Source organism: Scylla paramamosain, chromosome 23, assembly GCF_035594125.1.
Source record: "Scylla paramamosain isolate STU-SP2022 chromosome 23, ASM3559412v1, whole genome shotgun sequence".
Taxonomy (NCBI): domain Eukaryota; kingdom Metazoa; phylum Arthropoda; class Malacostraca; order Decapoda; family Portunidae; genus Scylla; species Scylla paramamosain.
This window is the reverse complement of record NC_087173.1, coordinates 14,094,492-14,116,015: the sequence shown is the minus strand read 5'-3', so window position 1 is coordinate 14,116,015 and position 21,524 is coordinate 14,094,492. Positions and strand designations below refer to the sequence as shown.

Genomic DNA, 21,524 nt, shown 5'->3' with positions numbered 1-21,524 from the left:
AATAAGCTAGCGAGTGAATGGATGAATATGGAAGTGAGTTGGTTGGTGGGTGAGTGTGTGAGTAAATAAATAGAAAAAAATGAGTGTGTGGATGAGTGAGTGATTGAGCGAGTGTGTGAGTGTGTGAGTGAATGAGTAAATGAGTGCATGGATGGACGAGTAAATGAGTGTGTGTATGTGTGTGTGTGTGTGTGTGTGTGTGTGTGTGTGTGTGTGTGTGTGTGTGTGTGTGTGTGTGTGTGTGTGTGTGTGTGTGTGTGTGTGTGTGAGTGAGTGAGTGAGTGTGTGTGTGTGTGTGTGTGTGTGTGTGTGTGTGTGTGTGTGTGTGTGTGTGTGTGTGTGTGTGTGTGTGTGTGTGTGAGTGAGTGAGTGAGTGAGTGTGTGAGTGTGTGTGAGGTAAGCTTCTAAGGAAAACTGTACAAGACGTGTCTGTTATGGTGATGAGAGAGATAAGAGAGAAGGAGGAGGAGGAGGAGGAGGAGGAGGAGGAGGAGGAGGAGGAGGAGGAGGAGGGAATGTAAGAGGTGTCGGGAGAAAAGAAAGGAAGGAAAGAGAATTAGGTAAGCGGGAGGGAGAAGGAAATGAAAAGATGGAGGATTGTGTCGAGTTGATAGATGGAGGAATTGAGTTTTTGAGGCATTGAACAATACCAAGTTTGCTCTGCCCCAATCAGAAATTTTAGAAAGATCAGAAATCAGGCGTTCTGTGGCTTCCCTGCGTGATATGTTTACCTCCTGAAGGGTTGGACGTCTATGAAAAGACGTGGAAAAGTGCAGGGTGGTATCATCAGCATAGGAGTGGATAGGACAAGAAGTTTGGTTTAGAAGATCATTAATGAATAATAAGAAGAGAGTGGGTGACAGGACAGAACCCTGAGGAACACCACTGTTAATAGATTTAGGAGAAGAACAGTGACCGTCTACCACAGCTGCAATAGAACGGTCAGAAAGGAAACTTGAGATGAAGTTACAGAGAGAAGGATAGAAACCGTAGGAGGGTAGTTTGGAAATCAAAGCTTTGTGCCAGACTCTATCAAAGGCTTTTGATATGTCCAAGGCAACAGCAAAAGTTTCACCAAAATCTCTAAAAGAGGATGACCAAGACTCAGTAAGGAAAGCCAGAAGATCACCAGTAGAGCGGCCTTGACGGAACCCATACTGGCGATCAGATAGAAGGTTGTGAAGTGATAGATGTTTAAGAATCTTTCTGTTGAGGATAGATTCAAAAACTTTAGATAAGCAGGAAATTAAAGCAATAGAACGGTAGTTTGAGGGATTAGAGCGGTCACCCTTTTTAGGAACAGGTTGAATGTAGGCAAACTTCCAGCAAGAAGGAAAGGTAGATGTTGACAGACAGAGCTGAAAGAGTTTGACTAGGCAAGGTGCAAGCACGGAGGCACAGTTTCGGAGAACAATAGGAGGGACCCCATCAGGTCCATAAGCCTTCCGAGGGTTTAGACCAGCGAGGGCATGGAAAATATCATTACGAAGAATTTTAATACGTGGCATGAAGTAGTCAGAGGGTGGAGGAGAGGGAGGAACAAGCCCAGAATCGTCCAAGGTAGTGTTTTTAGCAAAGGTTTGAGCAAAGAGTTCAGCTTTAGAAATAGACGTGATAGCAGTGGTGCCATCTGGTTGAAGTAGAGGAGGGAAAGAAGAAGAAGCAAAGTTATTGGAGATATTTTTGGCTAGATGCCAGAAACCACGAGGGGAGTTAGATCTTGCAAGGTTTTGACATTTTCTGTTAATGAAGGAGTTTTTGGCTAGTTGGAGAACAGACTTGGCATGGTTCCGGGCAGAAATATAAAGTGCGTGAGATTCTGGTGAAGGAAGGCTTTAAGTACCTTTTGTGGGCCACCTCTCTATCATGTATAGCACGAGAACAAGCTGTGTTAAACCAAGGTTTAGAAGGTTTAGGACGAGATAAAGAGTGAGGAATGTACGCCTCCATGCCAGACACTATCACCTCTGTTATGCGCTCAGCACACAAAGACGGGTCTCTGACACGGAAGCAGTAGTCATTCCAAGGAAAATCAGCAAAATACCTCCTCAGGTCCCCCCAACTAGCAGAGGCAAAACGCCAGAGGCACCTTCGCTTAGGGGGATGCTGAGGAGGGATTGGAGTGATAGGACAAGATAAAGATATGAGATTGTGATCGGAGGAGCCCAACGGAGAAGAAAGGGTGACAGCATAAGCAGAAGGATTAGAGGTCAGGAAAAGGTCAAGAATGTTGGGCGTATCTCCAAGACGGTCAGGAATACGAGTAGGGTGATGCACCAATTGCTCTAGGTCATGGAGGATAGCAAAGTTGTAGGCTAGTTCACCAGGATGGTCAGTGAAGGGAGAGGAAAGCCAAAGCTGGTGGTGAACATTGAAGTCTCCAAGAATGGAGATCTCTGCAAAAGGGAAGAGGGTCAGAATGTGCTCCACTTTGGAAGTTAAGTAGTCAAAGAATTTCTTATAGTCAGAGGAGTTAGGAGAGAGGTATACAGCACAGATAAATTTAGTATGAGAATGACTCTGTAGTCGTAGCCAGATGGTGGAAAACTCGGAAGATTCAAGAGCGTGGGCACGAGAGCAGGTTAAGTCATTGCGCACATAAACGCAGCATCCAGCTTTGGATCGAAAATGAGGATAGAGAAAGTAGGAGGGAACAGAAAAGGGGCTACTGTCAGTTGCCTCAGACACCTGAGTTTCAGTGAGGAAAAGAAGATGAGGTTTAGAAGAGGAGAGGTGGTGTTCTACAGATTGAAAATTAGATCTTAGACCGCGAATGTTGCAGAAGTTAATGAAGAAAAAGTTGAGGGGGGTGTCAAGACACTTAGGGTCGTCGACAGAAAGGCAGTCCGACCTGGGGACATTTATGGTCCCCTCCCCAGATGGGGACTCCGAGGCTGGTGTAGGAGTCGCCATGATTTTAAAATTTTTGAGTGAAGGGTGTGTGTGTTATTAGGTGCTTGTAGTTTTGTGTGGAGGAAGAGAGTTGTCTTTAGAGGGCAGGCTGTGACTACCCCCTTGTGTTGTGAGACACAAAGGGAAACGTTCAGTGAGGTCACAGCTGGGTTTAATGATAAGTTCACAGCACCCCCTGAACAGTGCTTTAGACCTCACTGGGAGTAATTATCATTTTGGCAGGTGTCTACTGCCACTGGCAGGTGTTTTATGCACACTGTGTGTGCATAAAACACGCACACACACTTTTTTCTCTCTCTCTCTCTCTCTCTCTCTCTCTCTCTCTCTCTCTCTCTCTCTCTCTCTCTCTCTCTCTTGCCTCGCCTTGGGCATGCACTCACATCCCTCCCCAGTATCTCAATCAATATCTTTTGATCCTGAGAAGAAACAAGAGAACTACGTGGAATGAGAGACAAAATATACACAAGAAAACAACAAAACACACAGTCACTGGACTAACCATCTCAGTGACCTTTAGAAATACTTACTGGAATTTTCAAGGGTACTTCATGATTCTGGTGATAGTTTAACAAGTATTCTGCATCACCAGAAGAAAGAAACACCTATGAGAACCTGACTCATTATCATGAAAACAGTCCTTATGAAAGCTGATGGGATTTTCAAGGACATTTTTTTCATGATTCAGGAAATAGTTAATAATATTCTGCATCATCAATCAACCAATCATAAAAACCAGACTCTTCTTTTAAAACAGTTCCATTAACACCTCAGGCATTTCACAATATGGGGATAAAAGTTAAGGTTCCCCGCACTTCCTACCACAAACCAGACTCCTCTTTGAAAACAGTTCTCATAACACCTCAGGCATTTCACAATATGGGGATAAAAGTTAAGGTTCCCAGTGTGTCTTACCACAAACCAGACTCTTTCTCTTTGAAAACAGTTCCCATAAGACCCAAGGCATGAGAGTTAAGGTTTCTTGTGTGTCTCACCACGAAAACTGCTCCATCCAGGAGAGAGCCACCAGCACCCACAAACTTGAGGGAGAGGAAGAAGGGGTGAGCGGCATGGAGGATCTCTGGGTATTTGAGATGGATTTCCTTGGCCATCCTGCAGAGAGAGAGAGAGAGAGAGAGAGAGAGAGAGAGAGAGAGAGAGAGAGAGAGAGAGAGAGAGAGAGAGAGAGAGAGAGAGAGAGAGAGAGAGAGAGAGAGAGAGAGAGAGAGAGAGAAGGATGAAGGAAAAGACCAGGAGGTAGAGAATGAGAGAAATGCAAGTAAATGAGGAAGAGGACAAGGAAAAGGAAGACAAGATGAGAAAGAGAAGCATTCAACCACTCCTTTTACTATCAGTGACCTTACATTGAAAACTAAACTCTAAACTTGCAGTAAACAATTGTACCAAACTGAGTGAGACAGCATGAGAGTTAGCAAGACATCACATTAATATAAGGACTGGGAGATGCACAGGGACACCAGAAATGAGACTAAGTTCAGTACTATTCCCAGCACCTGAAACACCATCCTCACTCTCAGTTTCATTCCAAAGAAGCACTTTTTTCTGATAGCAGCACAAGATATGGTGCCAAAGGGGAGATGCAAGGACTGGAGGATCCTTAGGGACAGAAGACACAAGGCTAACTTCAGAACCATTCCGATTATCTAGAAGAGGGTCCCCAGTCTCACTCTTGTTCAAGAGATGCACAATGTTTCTCCAAGAGCAGCGCAAGATCTGGTCCTTGACGTAAACTTTCCTTGCATTGTAGTGAGTGTCTAAGTATCCTGTCGCTACTGGGATAGCTATGTTACTGCTGAGGGATGTGCACAGTTTCCCTAGAGCTGTGGCAACATGCTCCTGTGGTCCAGTTATCTCGAAGCAGAGGAAGTGAGAAGAATTAGTGAACTAGAAAAGGATGATGAAAATGGCTGTGAGACATGGAGGGAGAGAGGAGAATAAGAAAGAGTAGTGAAAATGGCTATAAGAAATAGAGAGTGAAAAGAATTAGTGAAATGAATAGAAAACTTAAATGAAAGTGACTGTAGGAAGTAGAGGAAGAGAGAATTAGTGGAAAGAATATAAAAGCAATGAAAATGACTACAGGAAGACAAGAAAGCGATGAACGAGCTTGCTTTTTGACATTCTTTTACCACAGAAGAAAGAATGAAAAATACAGCCATTCAATTCACCTCTTCACAATACACACCTGGTACTCTGCTATGGTCTTCTTGGAGTCATTGCTGAGAGTGAAATCAACAGGGCCACAGTACACTCCGTCAGCCAGCAGCCAGCATGTCCACTGACTGCAGCAACATACTCAGCACTCCATCCTCCAACTGTGTCACATCACCATAACATCATTAGAGGTGTGTGTGTGTGTGTGTGTGTGTGTGTGTGTGTGTGTGTGTGTGTGTGTGTGTGTGTGTGTGTGTGTGTGTGTGTGTGTGCGTGGGGCAAGGAGGGGGTGAGGGTAACTATGCATGATAGAAAGGTTTAAATTGTGTGTGTGGAGGAAAGTGTGCATTAAAGAAAGAAGAAAGAGGAATACAGGATGAGTGAAGAAATGGATAATGAAGGATAAGGTAGAGGAAAAAGAATACAGCAAAGATGAAGAAAAGATATCATTGAAGGATACATGATATGATAAGAGGGAAAAAGAATACACTGCAGGAGAAAAAGGATATCACTGAAGGATATAACAGAAAAGTATAATGAAGGATAGAACAGAAGCAAAAAGAACACAGGAGGCATGAAGAAAACAATATTACTGAAGGATGCAAGAGGAAAAAACACAGTGCAGGTGAAGAAAAGAAGATACTGAAGGATATAACAGATGGGTGATAAGGACAGTCATTCTCACCACATCCTCCACACCCTCCAACTGCTTCCATCAGAACAGATCAGTGTGCAAGGACTTGACCATGGGGTACTCCTTGATGACCAGATGTGAGGGATACACCACCAGTCCTGTATGGGAGACAGATAATAAACTGCACTCCCAAATGTTTTGCTCTCTCTCTTACCTCCAATACTTTCAGTTGTTATGGTGTTTTCAGGGGTGTTTTCATGGTTCCAGTGATGGTTCAGCAAGGATTCTGTATCTTTAATAGTCTGTAGTGTGAGGTATTGGGGTTTTAAACAGTACATCAACATGCAATACATTTTATCCTAACTTCCATAAGTATGTACATCAGTATACAAGATTTTCCTTTATGTAAGAGGAACTCTGGCTAAGGCCAACAAAAAGGAGAGAGAGAGAGAGAGAGAGAGAGAGAGAGAGAGAGAGAGAGAGAGAGAGAGAGAGAGAGAGAGAGAGAGAGAGAGAGAGAGAGGAAAAAATAAAAAAATAAATGAAATGAAATAAAATAAAATGAAATAAAATAAATAAATAAATAAATAAAAATAAAAGGGTCCACTGAGGTACCAGTCTCTAGAAGACAGAGCCAAAAGAATTACCCTAAATTTAAGAAGTGTCTTGTATAAGGAAGTACAGACACAGGCAGGGAGCTCCAGAGTTTACCAGACTGACACCAATACTCGAGAGGACTCCACGTACCAGCTAGCGGAGACGACAGCAACCTTGGCTATGAGTTGCTGTCTCACGTCAGGCGCCTCAAATATGATGTTCTCAAAGGTGAGCATTGACACGGCCTCATCTGGTACATACAGCCTGACACAGGGTCTGTTGTCAGTATTTGTGTTGGGAAGATATGGGTGGTGATATTTTTATTTATTTATTTTTTCAAGTAGGAGGGACACTGGCCAAGGGCAACAACCCTCCCCCTCCCCCCATCAAAAAATAAAAAGACCCACTGAGATGCCAGTCCCATAAAAGGGTCCAAAGCAGCAGTCAAAAATTGAAGGATAAGTGTCTTGAAACCTCCTTCTTGAAGGAATTCAAGTCATAGGAAGGTGGAAAGACAGAAGCAGGCAGGGAGTTCCAGAGTTTACCAGAGAAAGGAATGAATGATTGAGAATACTGGTTAACTCTTGCATTAGAGAGGTGAACATAATAGGGGGTGAAAGAAAGAAGAAAGCCTTGTGCAGCGAGGCCGTCAGAGGAGGGGAGACATGCAGTTAGCAAGATTAGAAGAGCAGTTAGCATGAAAACAGCGGTAGATGATAGCAAGAGATGCAACATTGCAGTGATGAGAAACCGGCTGAAGACAGTCAGTTAGAGGAGAGGAGCTGATGAGACAAAAAGCTTTTGATTCCATAATGTCTAGATGAGCAGTACAAGTGGAACCCCCCCAGACATGTTAAGCATACATGGACAGATAAGGCCCCTGTACAGAGTTAGCAGTTGGGGGGGGATGAGAAAAACTGGTGAAGATGTCTCAGAACATCTAATTTCATAAGAGCTGTTTTAGCTAGGGATGTGATGTGAAATTTCCAGTTTAGATTATAAGAAAAGGACAGACCAAGGATGTTCAGTGTAGAAAGGGGGACAGTTAAGTGTCACTGAAGATGGGATAGTTATCTGGAAGGTTGTGTCAAGTTGATAGGTGGAGGAATTGAGTTTTTGAGGCAATGAATAATACTAAGTTTGCTCTGCCCCAATCAGAAATTTTAGAGAGATCAGAAGTCAGGTCTTCTGTGGCTTCCCTGCATGAACTCTTTACTTCCTGAAGGATTGGACTTCTACAAAAGACGTAGAAAAGTGCAGGGTGGTATCATCAGTGTAGGAGTGGATAAGACAAGAAGTTTGGTTTAGGTCACTGGAGAATAATAAGAAGAGAGTGGGTGATAGGACAGAACCCTGAGGAACACCACAGTTAATAGATTTAAAGGAAGAATAGTGATCATCTACCACAGCAGCAATAGAACGGTCAGAATGGAAACTTAAGATGAAGTTACAGAGAAAAGGATAGAAGGCGCAGGAGAGTAGTTTGGAAATCAAAGCTTTGTGCCAAACTCTATCAAAAACTTTTGATATGTCCAAAGCAACAGCAAAAGTCTCACCAAAATCTTTATAAGAGGATGACTAAGACTCAGTAAGGAAAGCCAAAAGATCACCAGTAGAGTGGCCTTGATGGAACCCATACTGGTGATCAGATAGAAGGTTGTGAAGTGAAAGATGTTTAAGAATCTTCTTGTTGATGATTGATTAAAAAACTTTAGATAGGCAGGAAATTAAAACAATAGGATGGCAGTTTGAGGGATTTGAAGTCACCCTTTTTAGGAACAGGCTGAAAGTAGGCAAACTCCCAGCAAGAAGGAATGGTAGATGCTGACAGAGTTGAAAGAGTTTGATTAGGCAAGGTGCAAGCATAGAGGCACAGTTTCGGAGAACAATATGAGGCACCCCATCAGGTCCATAAGCCTTCCGAGGGTGTAGGCCAGGGAGGGCATGAAAACATGACTGTGAAGAATTTTAATACGTAGCATGAAGTAGTCAGAGGGTGGAGGCGAGGGAGGAACAAGCCCTGAATTGTCCAAGGTAGAGTTTTTAGCAAAGGTTTGAGCAAAGAGTTCAGGTTTAGAGATAGATGTGATAGCAGTGGTACCATCCGGTTGATATAAAGGAGGAAAAGAAGGAGAAGCAAAGTTATTGGAGATGTTTTTGGCTTGGTGCCAGAAGTTACAAGGGGAGTTAGATCTTGAAAGATTTTGACACTTTCCGTTAATGAAGGAGTTTTTGGCTAGATGGAGAACAGACTTGGCATGGTTCCGGGCAAAAATATAAAGCCCATGATATTCTGGTGATGGAAGGCTTAAGTACCTTTTGTAGGCCACCTCTCTATCATGTATAGCATGAGAACAAGCTGTGTTAAACCAAGATTTGGAAGGTAAAGAGTGAGGAATGTACACCTCCATGTCAGACTCTACTACCTCTGTTATGTACTCTGCACACAGACAGGTCTCTGTCATGGAAGCAGTAGTCATTCCAAGGAAAATCAGCAAAATACCTCCTTGGGTCCCTGCAGCTAGCAGAGGCAAAATCCTAGAGGCACTTCTGCTTATGGGGATGCTGAGGAAGGATTGGAGTGATAGGACAAGATAAAGATATGAGATTGTGACTGGATGAGCCCAACAGAGAAGAGAGGGTGACAGCATAAGGAGAAGGATTAGAGGTTATGAAAAGGTTAATAATGTTGGGCATATCTCCAAGATGGTCAGGAATACAAGTAGGGTGTTGCACCGATTGCTCTAGGTTGTGGAGGATAGCAAAGTTGAAGGCTGGTTCACCAGGATGGTCAGTGAAGGGAGAGGAAAGCCAAAGCTGGTGGTGAACATTGAAGTCTCCAAGAATGGAGATCTCTGCAAAAGGGAAGAGGGTCAGAATGTGCTCCACTTTGGAAGTTAAGAAGTCAAAGAATTTTTTAAAGTCAGAGGAGTTAGGTGAGAGGTATACAGCACAGATACATTTAGTTTGAGAGTGACTGTAATCGTAGCCAGATGGTGGAAAACTCGGAAGATTCAAGAGCATGGGCAAGAGAGCAGGTTAAAGTGTTGTGCACATAAATGCAACATCCAGCTTTGGATTGAAAATGAGGAGAGAGAAAGTAGGAGAGAACAAAAATGGGGCTAATGTCAGTTGCCTTAGACACCTGTGTTTCAGTGAGGAAAAGAAAATTAGGTTTAGTAGAGGAGAGATGGTGTTTTTACAGACTGAAAATTGGATCCAAGACTGCAAATGTTGCAGGAGTTAATGAAGAAAAAGTTGAGCGGTGTCAAGACACTTAGGGTCGATACCAGAAGAGCAGTCTGACCTGGGGACATTTGTTGTCCCCTCCCCCGATGGTGACTCTATGAGGCTGGTGTAGGAGTCTCCATGATAATTGAGTGAAGGGTGTGTGTAATTAGATGCTTGTAGTTTTGTGTGAAGGAAGAGAGTTGTCTTTAGAGAGCAGGCTGTGACTGTCCCCTTTTCTTGTGAGACACAAAGGGAAACATTCATTGAGGTCACAGCTGCATTTAATGATAAGTTCACAGCACCCCATCATCCAGTGCTTTAGACCTCACTGGGAGTAATTATCATTTTGGCAGGTGCCTGCTGCCTCCTCCTTGTAACATTCTCTTCTGTTTCTTACTTGGCATACCTCTGGATAACCTCAAAGTGTCCCTCAGCAGTCTTTGCCAGCAGTTTACCCACAAATGTCTGGCCTGAGGAGGAGAGAGAAGAGGCTCAGGAAAGAAAATACAGTACAGATGCAATTCCTCTCAACTTCTGTGCTTTCTTATGGAAGGATAACAGAGAGGGTATAATTTTACTCCCTTCATCTATCTACTTATCTATACACCAGGCCACCAATCCCAGACAAAGCAACACTCACTCACACACACATCACTCACACTCTTAGGCCCACTGGTCTCTGGTGGGAAGGAACAGTGTTGTGGACCTCCCTACAACACCCTAGTGACTGTACTTACAAGACTCTGCTATGGTTATGGTCTTCACAGAAGATAGTAACACAATTCCTCTCATAAATTTTATGAGTCATGTGGATGGTCTGGCACCAGCGTGGCAGTACATACATGCCCTGGCCTCACCTTAGGCCAACTGAGTACTGACTCATTATCCAGTAATTACTGTCCCACTCCCTCCCCTCCCACCACTTAGGGATAACATGCCACACATCTGAAAAAGTCTCCAAAAATCATGCACACACAAAAAAACAGATACAGTATATGAAAAACAGCAAAACATAAGGAGTACCACAAGGTGTAATCTAAAGCCTGAGTGTAAACAAGCTATGTCTCAGACACACGGCTCAAACTTTGGCAGATTGTTGCCAAAGTGCTGGATGATTTTTCAGTGTGCACAGACCAATGTTGCTTTTTGCACACATTTCCATTCAAAAAAGTTCATTACAGTCCCTTAATTAACTTAGTAATTTCTGTCCATCTCCTCACCTTGAAAGCCTCACCATCAAACATTAAGCCAGAATTTTTGTAAACAAGCTGAATGAATGTATCATGATAATAGAAATAATATTGCTTTATTACTTCATGCATGTATGCAAAAAATAAACTTGACTCGATTATTCCTGTCTACCACACCATTAAAGTCTTGCCATCCAAGCACTGGGCCAGAGTCCTTGTCAACAAACTGAATGCCTCTTGATAACAGAATTAGTATTGTTTTATTACGCTATCCCAAAAAATTTAACTTGATTTTGTCATCTCCTCACCTTCAATGCCTTGCCATCAAACTACAATCCAGAATCTTTGTCAACAAACTGAACAATAACAGAAATTATATTGTTTTATTACTCTATAAAAAAAAAGAAAAAAAAAATCATTCCTGTCTGTCTCCTCACTTCCTCACATCATGTTAACAAAGATTATATTATTTTATTACTCTTTATATGCAACATTTAAGTCAATCATGCCTGTCTGTCTCCTCACCTTGAAAGGCAGGCCATTAAAAACCAAGCCAGAGTCCTTGTCAACAAAGTGAACAGTGATGGTGGTGGGTTGTCCGGCCTGCACTATGCTGGGCTGCTGCAGGACCATTGCTGCACTCATCTGTGTCAAGCTGAGGGGAGGCCAAAAGAAGACCAACTATTACATCACTTATGCACTGAGGGGAGACCAAAAGAAGACCAACAATTAGATCACTTATGTGACTCCAATAGTAATTGTATCTTGGTAAATACTGAGATCCTTTTCTCTCCTTTTTGGTATGTCAGACTTGCATTTCCCTCAGTATCCTGTCAAGGTCTAATCCCTAGAGACACCATTAATGTACCCTGATTAAGTTGAATTTAAAGGAGATAGGAAGGAATTGGTTTTTAAATAGAGTGGAGGATGAATGGAATGGACTCAGTAATGAAGCTGATTATTTAGTGACCTTTAAAAGAAGATTACACAAATTTATGAATGAGGTTGATAGGTGGAAATAGGTAAGCATGCTTTGTACAGGGACTGCCATGTGTAGGCCTGATGGCTTCTTACAGCTTCACTTATTTTCTTATTCTTCTGTTCTTACACCAGACACTTGTGCTCCAGCTTTGGATGGTTCTTTTTGACCTCTCTTTAGGGACTGGCACTCTCATTGGGCTTTTTTAAACTTTTTGTTGCCCTTGACCAGTCCCCCTCTTACATAAATAAAGACCTGCACCTACCTGAAGGTCTCCTCCAGGGTGGTGGTGAGGGCTGGAGCATAGCTGGGGTAGGTGATGGTGAAAGTGAGGTTGTAGCCTTCCCCGGGCTTGCTGACAGACAGGTTGGTGAAGATGGCAGTGCCATTCCTGTTGGGAACTGTTGTGGTGCCCATGAGGATGGCACCTGGCGGACCTCCCAAGAGACTTGCCGTGACCTGCCAGGGATCACTCTTGTGGCCCAGGTCATTGGTGGGTGCACCCTGCAAGAGAAGAGAAGAGAAGAGAAGCAAGAGAGAGAGAGAGAGAGAGAGAGAGAGAGAGAGAGAGAGAGAGAGAGAGAGAGAGAGAGAGAGAGAGAGAGAGAGAGAGAGAGAGAGAGAGAGAGAGAGAGAGAGAGAGAGAGAGAGAATAATTATTGGTGTATCTTTGAGTCCTTTCATGGGAACCAAAAAGGCCTGAAAGTTTACTAAACACACACACACACACACACACACACACACTAAAAATCCAGCCATCTACGTCACTGAGAGTTGCCCTAGTGGAAATACAGAGTATGAGAGTTCACACTGGTTCTACTCGTTGCTGTTCCGTCTCCAAAGCAGTTAAATTGTTATAATGAGCGGTGAATAGGGGTCTACTTCGGTCCCCACTATGTTGTTTATGCCAATGGGGACCGTCTCGAAGGCTAGACAGAGAGACCTCGGGATTTGGGGAAGAGGACTGAAGGGTCGGGAAAGCAATGATGAGAAGGAGAATTATCACACTGGAAACTGAAATGAAGGAAATGAAGGATAGATTTGACAAGATGGAGAAGATGGTTCAACTTTGATCACCGAGAAGGGGGTGTGGAGAGGTGCATATGACGATCTACATAAAAAACAAACGTTATATGAAAAGAAAGCAATGGAATATGAAGGCAAAGTGGAAGAGTTAAATGTAAAACAGGAAAATTGGAAGAAAGAACAAGAGAAAGAAAAGATAGATTTTAGGAAAATTGTGGAGGAACAAACAAAGGCAAACAACAAAAAGCTAACAGAAAAAGTTGTTCAAGTTATAAAACAAAGAAAACTTGGTGAGAGAAACTGAGGATAAGAAAAAAACTGTCGTGGTATTCAGTCTGAAGGAAGAGTATACACCTCAGTGGACTGAAAGAGAAAAGAAGGAAAAGACATGTGTGGAAAAATTAGTGGGGACATTACAAGAAGAAAAAGAGCTAACTGGAGAGATCAAAGAAATTAAAAGAGGAGAAACCGGACATCATGGGAATTGTTGAAATTAAATTTGCAAGTGAAGGGATATATCAAATATTGGTGAAGGAAAATACAACCTCTGGATGAGAAATAGAAAAAAATAAACAGGGAGGAGGTGTGATGCTTCTAATTAGGAAGGATTTATTAGTGGAATCTGTCACATATGGGGTGGAGGAGGCAGAAGTATTGAAAATAAACTTAAGACAGAATATTGTAAGATACTGTAACATTGTGGTGACTTATGTTCCCCCCTATTCCAACTCTTGGAGAGAGGACGAATATAACAAAATGCTTGAGGACACAAGGACACGTTTGGCAGAGTTATTTGAGGAAAATGACGATATACTCCTGATGGGGGACTTTAACTGTAAAGAGATATCTTGGGAGAATTGGACCACAGAAGGCAGTGAGCCATCATGGCGGGAACAAGCTACTAGACCTGGCTACTGAAAATTTCCAGACACAATGGGTTACAGATGACACAAGATTTAGATAAAATGAAGCACCTTCAAGGCTCGATCTAATTTCCACCAAGAAACAAGAAATAGTAGAAGACCTTAAATACATAAACCCAATAGGAAAAAGTGATCATGTGCTGATTCAGTTCACAGCTATGGATAATAACCTCAGTATAAGAAAAGAGGACCACAGAAGAGAATGGCTAAACTACAGCAAGACTAACTTTGGACAACTTAGGAAGTATTTCAGTGAAGTGAATTGGAACATGGTTATTCAAAAGGAGGACATAAAGGAAAAGTGGACAGCTTTCCTGGACATTTATAATGAGGGAGTAGAGAAATGGGTACAACAGATGTGCAACAGCTAGATTGGAGAGAGAAAAAGCATGGAACAAGTGGAAGAAAAACAGGAGACTGGACCTGTGGAACAATTATATAAGGAAGAGGAACGAATTTCTTAAAACTCGCAGAGATGAGCAGAAAAATTTTGAAAAGAATGTTGTGGAGAAATGTAAAGACCAACCAAAATTATTTTATAAATTCATTAATGGAAAATTAAAGAGTAAAGATGAAATAAGCACAGTAGAGGCTGGAGAAGAGACAGTGGATAACCCAGAAGAGGTAGCTGAAGTGTTTAACAGATACTTCCACTCTGTGTCTACTAAGGAAAATGATTTCAGAGATGAGAGGACAGCATTAGAAAAAGAGACCGACCTAAAGGAGATTAAAACATCAGTAGATGAAGTAAAGAATATGTTGGAAGACCTGGATGTAAAGAAAGCAATGGGTCCTGATGGTGTCTCCAGTTGGATTTTAAAAGAGCATAGCTCACAATTAGTCTCAGCATTGCACAATATAATTAGCACCATCCTGGTAAAAGGTAGAGTACCCATAGATTGGAAATGGGCAGATATTACCCCAATCCACAAGACTGGAAGTAAAGAAGATCCATTAAATTATAGACCTGTATCACTCACAAGTGTGGTGGCAAAGATTTGTGAAAAGATTATCAAGAACAGATGGGTGAAATACCTAGAAGACAACAAGGTGATAACAGAGAAACAGTTTGGTTTCAGAAAAGGAAGATCTTGTGTTACAAATTTGATAAGTTTCTACTCAAGAGTATTAGATATAGTGCCAGAGAGAGAGATGGATGGGCCAACTGCATATACTTAGATCTGAGAAAAGCATTCAATAAAGTTCCACACAGAAGACTAATATGGAAATTGGAAAAAACTGGAGGACTCAGTGGATCACTGTTAAAGTGGATGACTGACTTTTTGACAAACAGAGAAATGAGGACAGTAATTAAAGGCAGCAGGTCAAACTGGAGAACAGTAACGAGTGGCTATTTTGTTCACAGTTTATGTAAACGATGTGACAGAAGGTGTAGAAAGTTACATGAACATTTTCACTCTTGATGCTAAGATTATGAGGAAAGTAACAAATGAAGAGGATTGCAATGCTTTAAATCAGGACTTAATTAAGATTAATGAAGGGTTAATGAGGTGGAACATGGAGTTTAATGCTAAAAAATGTAGTGTGATGAGGTTTGGAAAAAGTGTGAAAAGACCAGTTGGCAACTATTACTTAGGGAATGAGGAAATCTCTATAAGATCAGAAGAAAAAGACCTAGGAGTAATTATTACTGATAATTTATCATTTTGGAAGCACATAAACAAAAATTATAGGAGAAACATATAAACTGTTGAAAAACATCAAGATAGCATTCTCCTATATTGATGAAGATATGATAAAAAACTGATAACAACGATGATACATCCGAGATTGGAGTACACAGCATCAGTGTGGTCGAAGTCTGAAAAAGGATACAAGAAAGTTAGAAAGAATCCAGAGCTGCAACTAAAATCCTTGCAAGCTTAAGAGAGTATAGTTATGAGGAAAGGCTGAAGAGGTTGGGCCTGACTACACTAGAAAAAAAGAGGGAAAGAGGTGATTTGATAGCTATATATACGAGTATAGAATACTGGAAAGAATGGAAAAGTCGGACAGAGAAGACCTCTTGATACCAGATACTAGAGACACAAGAGGACATGGAAGGAGACTGAATAGGAGTGTTTGCAGAAGAGACATCAAGAAACATAGCTTCCCACACAGAAGTATAACAGTGTGGAATGAACTTAAGGATGAGACTGTATGTGCAAAGACAATTCATAAATTTAAAGAAAATCTAGATAAAAGTCGATATGGAGACGGGACGGCACAAGCCTAGTGTGGATCTTGTCCTGTATTTCACAACTAGGTAAATACAACTAGGTAAACACACACACACACACACACACACACACACACACACACACACACACACACACACACACACACACACACACACACAAGGACTGAATGAATACAGAGATGGGATAAGGAATGTAGCCCAGCCCCTGTTTATCACAAGTAGAAAAACAAAGGTGAGAGAGGCAAGAAATGTACATAAACTGATGGATGAATAAAGGAGGAGACAGAACCAGAGGTGTGTAGCTTAGTCCCTGTATACTACAACTACACACACACCTCTGTATCCAGCACAGTAAAGGACAGCTGCATTTCAAACACTGTGTACTGCACCACACTGCTGGACACACCACTCAGCACCAATGCACTGGATGGCTTGGTATACTCAGTCACTGCCAGGCTTTCCTTGATCTTCTCTGCCACCTCCTTCTCCTGCTGCTTGTAGAACAGCTTGGCATCCAGAATGACAACACTGCCTTCCTCCTCTGTGGCCTTTGGAGGGGCTTCCTTGGGTGGTGGCTCGATGGGGTCACTCACCTGAGGAAGAGAGGTGGGTATTGGAGGAACACACTACCTCTGTTAATGGTTCAGCTGATGACAAAGTGCAGGAGGACATGATTCAAGGCAGTAAAGGGGCAGAGAACAGTGTTATTTTACTAAAAGGAGTTATAGGAGTGAGAGATGACTTAAGGCAGTAAAGAGACAGAGTAGTGTTTGCCTTAAGAGGAAGCATTGGAGGAAGAGACAACATAAGATCACAAAGGAACAAAGAGCAGAGGTTCACTTTACCAAGAGAGAGAGGCACAGTTGCTGCATGATCCATCCTGGAATCTATTGACGGCCTTCTCCAGACTCTGCACCAGCTTCTTGTAGGGAATCACCTCCCCACCAATTGCTCCCTCCTCCTCCTCACCATTCAGGCTTGTAGTGTGAGCGCTGGCCACTTCAGCCTAAGTAAATTTAAGTTGTATTCTTAAACATTTTGTTCTCTTTAGTAATTATTTTCAGATATAATGAATAGTAAGAATCTCATAGGCAACTTTCCCATTCATTTGGCACAGTCCTTGTTAAACTACCACTATCTATCTATCTATATACCAGGCTGGCAATCTCACATAGGATGGCCCACACAAAGCACCACACATTCCTGCACACATCACTCACACTCTTAGCTCCGTTGGCTCCTAGTGTAATGGGACAGTCTTGTGGACCACCCTGCTACATCCCAAGAGCTTAGGCACACCACAGCTGTCCACATACTTCCACAGCAAAGCCTCACAGCATAAACTGGTTTGATCCTGCCCTTTCATGGTGAGATCATTCCCTATCACAAGTGTCATAAAAATTACCTTGAAAACTCAGATAAATTCCATTAGATCTCCAATTAGTTGAGACTCCCAAACATTTGAGAATAAGTCTTGCATGTTGAGCTCCTACTAGTAAGGGAGACCAGGCAGCCCAGACAGCCACACCAAACACAGCCACACCCAACATAGCCACAAACAATATGGTCACACATAACACACAGACCAACACTGCCACGCACAACACACAGATCCAATAAAGCCAGACTCAACACAGCCACATTGAACACAGCTGCACCCACCACAGTCAGACTCAACACAGACCAGACCCAACATGCATCCTCACTGTGCCCACCTCCAGCCTTCCCTGCTGTCTCTTGGAGAGCTCCTGCATAACACTGATGACCCTGATGTTGTCTGGGGATACCTCAAACAGGCTGGCCAGATTCAACACCACGTTCTGCTCATAAAACTCATCTTCCTTCACCATGAGGCCACTGGTGAGGGTGATCATGGGCGTGGTCTTGATGTCAAGGATGTGGCCTTCACACAGCACCACATGGACCAGCTTAGCACTGCGCTGGAAGAAGTTGGTCCCCATTGCCTGCAGGGGAGGGTCTGGGTGAGCTGGAGAGGTGGCGACAGAGACAGGCATGGCATAATAGTGTTTCCCTTGCCTAAAACTATCAGGGAGAGCTATGACAAAACTGACAGGGAGAGACATGACAAGACTGACAGGGAGGCCTGACAAAACTGACATGGAGAGACATGACAAGACTGAGAGGGAGGCATGACAAAACTGACAGGGAGGCACAACAAAACTGACATGGGGACATGACAAAATTGAGAAAGGCATAACAAAACTGACAGTGAGAGGCATGACAAAACTAAACAGATAGGGAGGCATGACAAAACTGACAGGGAGAGGCAAGGCTGAGTGGTTGTTCTGTTACCAGCAGGAAGAGACAAGGCAGAGCAGTTGGTCCTTTGCCCCAAACTGACAGGGCAAAGTACAGAGCTCCAGTGCCTCAAACAACACAAAACAACACACAGCCATTCCTTATATTCCCTACACAACACAACACACAGTCATTCCTTACATTCCAAACACAATGCAACACAACACACAACCATCCCTTACATTCCAAACACAACACGACACAACACAACACAGCACACAGCCATCCCTTACATTGTCCAACATGGGAAGGAAAGCCTGAGGATGGGTGGGGTTCTCAGGCAACAGCTTGTAGCCAGCTGCAGAGGTGTTGAGGTTGGCTGGGGGAACAAAGACACCATCCACATAGGTGTCATAACGCTGAGGCTTTGGGAAGATGAGCAGGACAACGGCCTCAGAGGATGGACTGTGTGGCAGGTGCAGACGCAGCACCTGAAGATGTGATGTGAGTGGAGGGTCAGTGTGGTGAGGTTAGGTTAGAGATGCAGCTCCTGAAATAATAATTGATTGGGTTAGGTTAGATTAGGTTGGCTTAGTGTTGGGTGAGATTGTGCTAGGTTGTGAGGTTAGGCTGGGTTAAATGATGTTAGGTTATGCGTCAAAAAGATTGGTGTAAATTGCCTGCTGTTTATCTCCAATTACTATTATTATTATACCACTGAAAATTACTACAACTACTATTACCATAGCTACAATCACTGTCTACTATTACTACTACCACCATTACAACCACTACAACACCATTACAAGCACCACAGCAGTACCTGAAGGGGCATGCTGGTCATGGTCATCTCATATGTCATCCCTGTTGCCACAACAGAGAAGAAGGTTGAGATTTGCTCCTGATACATGTAGCCAGCACACCAGCCTCTGTCCATCTGTCCATTGAGGAGGTCCACGTACCCACTAGGGCCTGGAGGAGGAGGAGGAGGAGGAGGAGGAGGAGGAGGAGGAGGAGGAGGAGGAGGAGGAGGAGGCATTAGTAACACTCACAAAAAATCCCATGTGGAACTGACAATCTGGTAAATAGATTTATAAGGACAAGATAAAAAAAAGTGGCTTGTGTTGGCAATGAGGGTGATGGGGGAGAGGCGCCGCACCTCAGTGTCTGTGTCCATGCTCTCAATGATCATGAGGTGGTGATGCAGTGAGAGGCACTTCCATGCCTGCCATGATGGAACCACAACACAGGAAGCATCATGGACAATGCCTGTGGGATGAGACAAAAGGAGAGTACGGGGAGTGGTAAGGGATCTCAAACAACAACAGGTCTTTAATTTTTTAACTGCCTGATTTGGGTGCAGTGTGTGTGTGTGTGTGTGTGTGTGTGTGTGTGTGTGTGTGTGTGTGTGTGTGTGTGTGTGTGTGTGTGTGTGTGTGCACAAGTGTGTGTTGCAGAGCTGTGTGTATATCTGACACACACACACACACACACACACACAAAGTTTGCAATGTAGGTACAAGCAGAAGAGGTAATTAGTGGGTCTTGGAGGTTGTCTGGAGATGAAGAATATAAAAATGTATGGATAAACAGGGATATGGATGAGATTGAAAGGTTGAAGCAAAAGGAGCTGATAAATGAGGCTAAACAAAAAGACAAACAACAAAAAGAGAAGTTTTTCTGAAGAGTAAGAGACATGAGAATAAAGAAATGGTACATCAAACAGTATGTTATACTAATGTAAATGGATTAATGTCAACAAAGATGGAATTAAATGAGTTATTAAACAGAACCGCACCGGATGTTGCTGTATTATGTGAGACAAAATGGAAAAATGAATGGGGAACTCCTGACACTGGTAAATATGATTTATGGATGAAAAACAGAAGTAACAAGGGAGGAGGGGGGAGTGATCATTCTGATTAAAAAGTGTGTTGAAGTGGAGAGGGTAATAAAAAGTGAAGACAAGTCTGAAATTCTACAAGTGATGATTAGAAGTGAAAAAGAAAGGATAATGAATTATGTAGGAGTGTATGTGCCACCTGTGACCAATGCTTGGCAAAAAGAAGAGCACGAAGAGACATTGGTAGATGTGTTAAAAGGTCTTGAAAAGATAGTGATGGAAAGTAGTGATATAGTTATTGTTGGTGATTTTAATTGTAAGGAGATAAAGTGGGAAACACTGACAACTACTAGAAGTAAGACCTCATGGAGTAATAGACTGTTAACCTGAACAGTGGAAAACTTGATGACTCAGTGGATAGACTGTGATATAAGATTTAGTGGAAGAGATAAACCATCAAGACTTGATTTAGTGTTTACCAAGGACATGGAAATTATTGAAACAATACACTATGATAGCCCTCTAGGTAAAAGTGATCACATGTTGATGGAATTTAATTTGAAAAATGAAAATGTAATCACTGATGAAAATTATAAGGTAAGAAGATTTAAATATAGTAAAGATGATTTTGAAAAATTAAGAAAGTAGTTTGTTGCCATGGGCTGGAAAGACTTTGAAGATGTAGATGTTCCAGAAAATGAGATGAATTTATAAGGAAATATAATTCTGCTGTGGAGAAATTTGTACCTAAAGGAGGAGTGAGATGTAGAAAGGGTAAAGAATGGTTCAATACATAATGCAAAGAAACTACAAATTGTAAATCAAATGGTTGGAATAGATGGAAGAAGAGGAAAACTGAGAGCAGATGGGAGGAATATATTGATGCTAGAAACAAGTACATTGAGATAATAAGAATGGAGAGAAGAAACTATAAAAGAGATATAAAAGATAAGTGTATAAATGAACCCAAACAGGACATGGTGGAGGTTATGAACAATAGTTTCAGATTGTTATTTACCGTGGAAGGGGAGTTTGATGCTGGAAGGGATAAGTTGGTGAGATATATACTGAGTGCAGTCCAGGTCAGTTATGAGGAAATACTTAAGATGATGGAAGAACTTGAAGTAATTAAAGCATCTGATCCAGATGGAGTACCAAACAAGATATTGAAGGAATGTACAGAACAACTGCCTGATAAAATTCACAGTCTAGTGATGACATCACTATCACAGGGAAGAGAACCAAAAGACTGGAAAAGAACAAATATTACACCAACATACAAAAGAGGAAATAAGGAAAATACACTAAAATATAGACCAGTGTCCTTGAATAGTGTTTTTTTTTTTTTAATGTAGGAGGGACACTGGCCAAGGACAACGAAAATCCAATAAAAAAAAAAAAAAGCCCACCGAGGTGCCAGTCCCAGAAAAGTAAAAAAAATTGAAGGATAAGTGTCTTGAAACCTCCCTCTTGAAGGAATTCAATTCATAGGAAGGTGGAAATACAGAAGCAGACAGGGAGTTCCAGAGTTTACCAAAGAAAGGGATCAATAATTGA

General features: G+C 42.3%; 1 protein-coding gene across 10 annotated transcripts in view; it reads right to left on the bottom strand.

Moving 5' to 3' along the window:
* Positions 1–3,232: 3,232 nt before the first annotated feature.
* Positions 3,233–21,524, bottom strand: part of LOC135112260 (uncharacterized) — a 34,575-nt gene continuing 16,283 nt past the window's right edge. For 5 of the 10 annotated variants that reach the window (XM_064026527.1, XM_064026529.1, XM_064026530.1 and 2 more), the window contains 6 exons: positions 19,284–19,393; positions 18,948–19,096; positions 18,418–18,615; positions 17,581–17,829; positions 16,711–16,871; positions 16,321–16,458 (listed from right to left, as the gene is read on the bottom strand). In XM_064026527.1, the coding sequence (XP_063882597.1) occupies positions 16,455–16,458; positions 16,711–16,871; positions 17,581–17,829; positions 18,418–18,615; positions 18,948–19,061 (726 nt within the window). In that variant the 5' untranslated portion in view covers positions 19,062–19,096; positions 19,284–19,393 and the 3' untranslated portion in view covers positions 16,321–16,454. Of the gene's footprint in view, positions 4,024–4,808; positions 5,247–5,276; positions 5,878–6,466; positions 10,018–11,262; positions 11,393–11,981; positions 12,221–16,200; positions 16,459–16,710; positions 16,872–17,580; positions 17,830–18,417; positions 18,616–18,947; positions 19,097–19,283; positions 19,394–21,524 lie in introns of those variants that run through there. The other 5 variants (XM_064026525.1, XM_064026524.1, XR_010274233.1 and 2 more) reach the window with 5 other exon arrangements.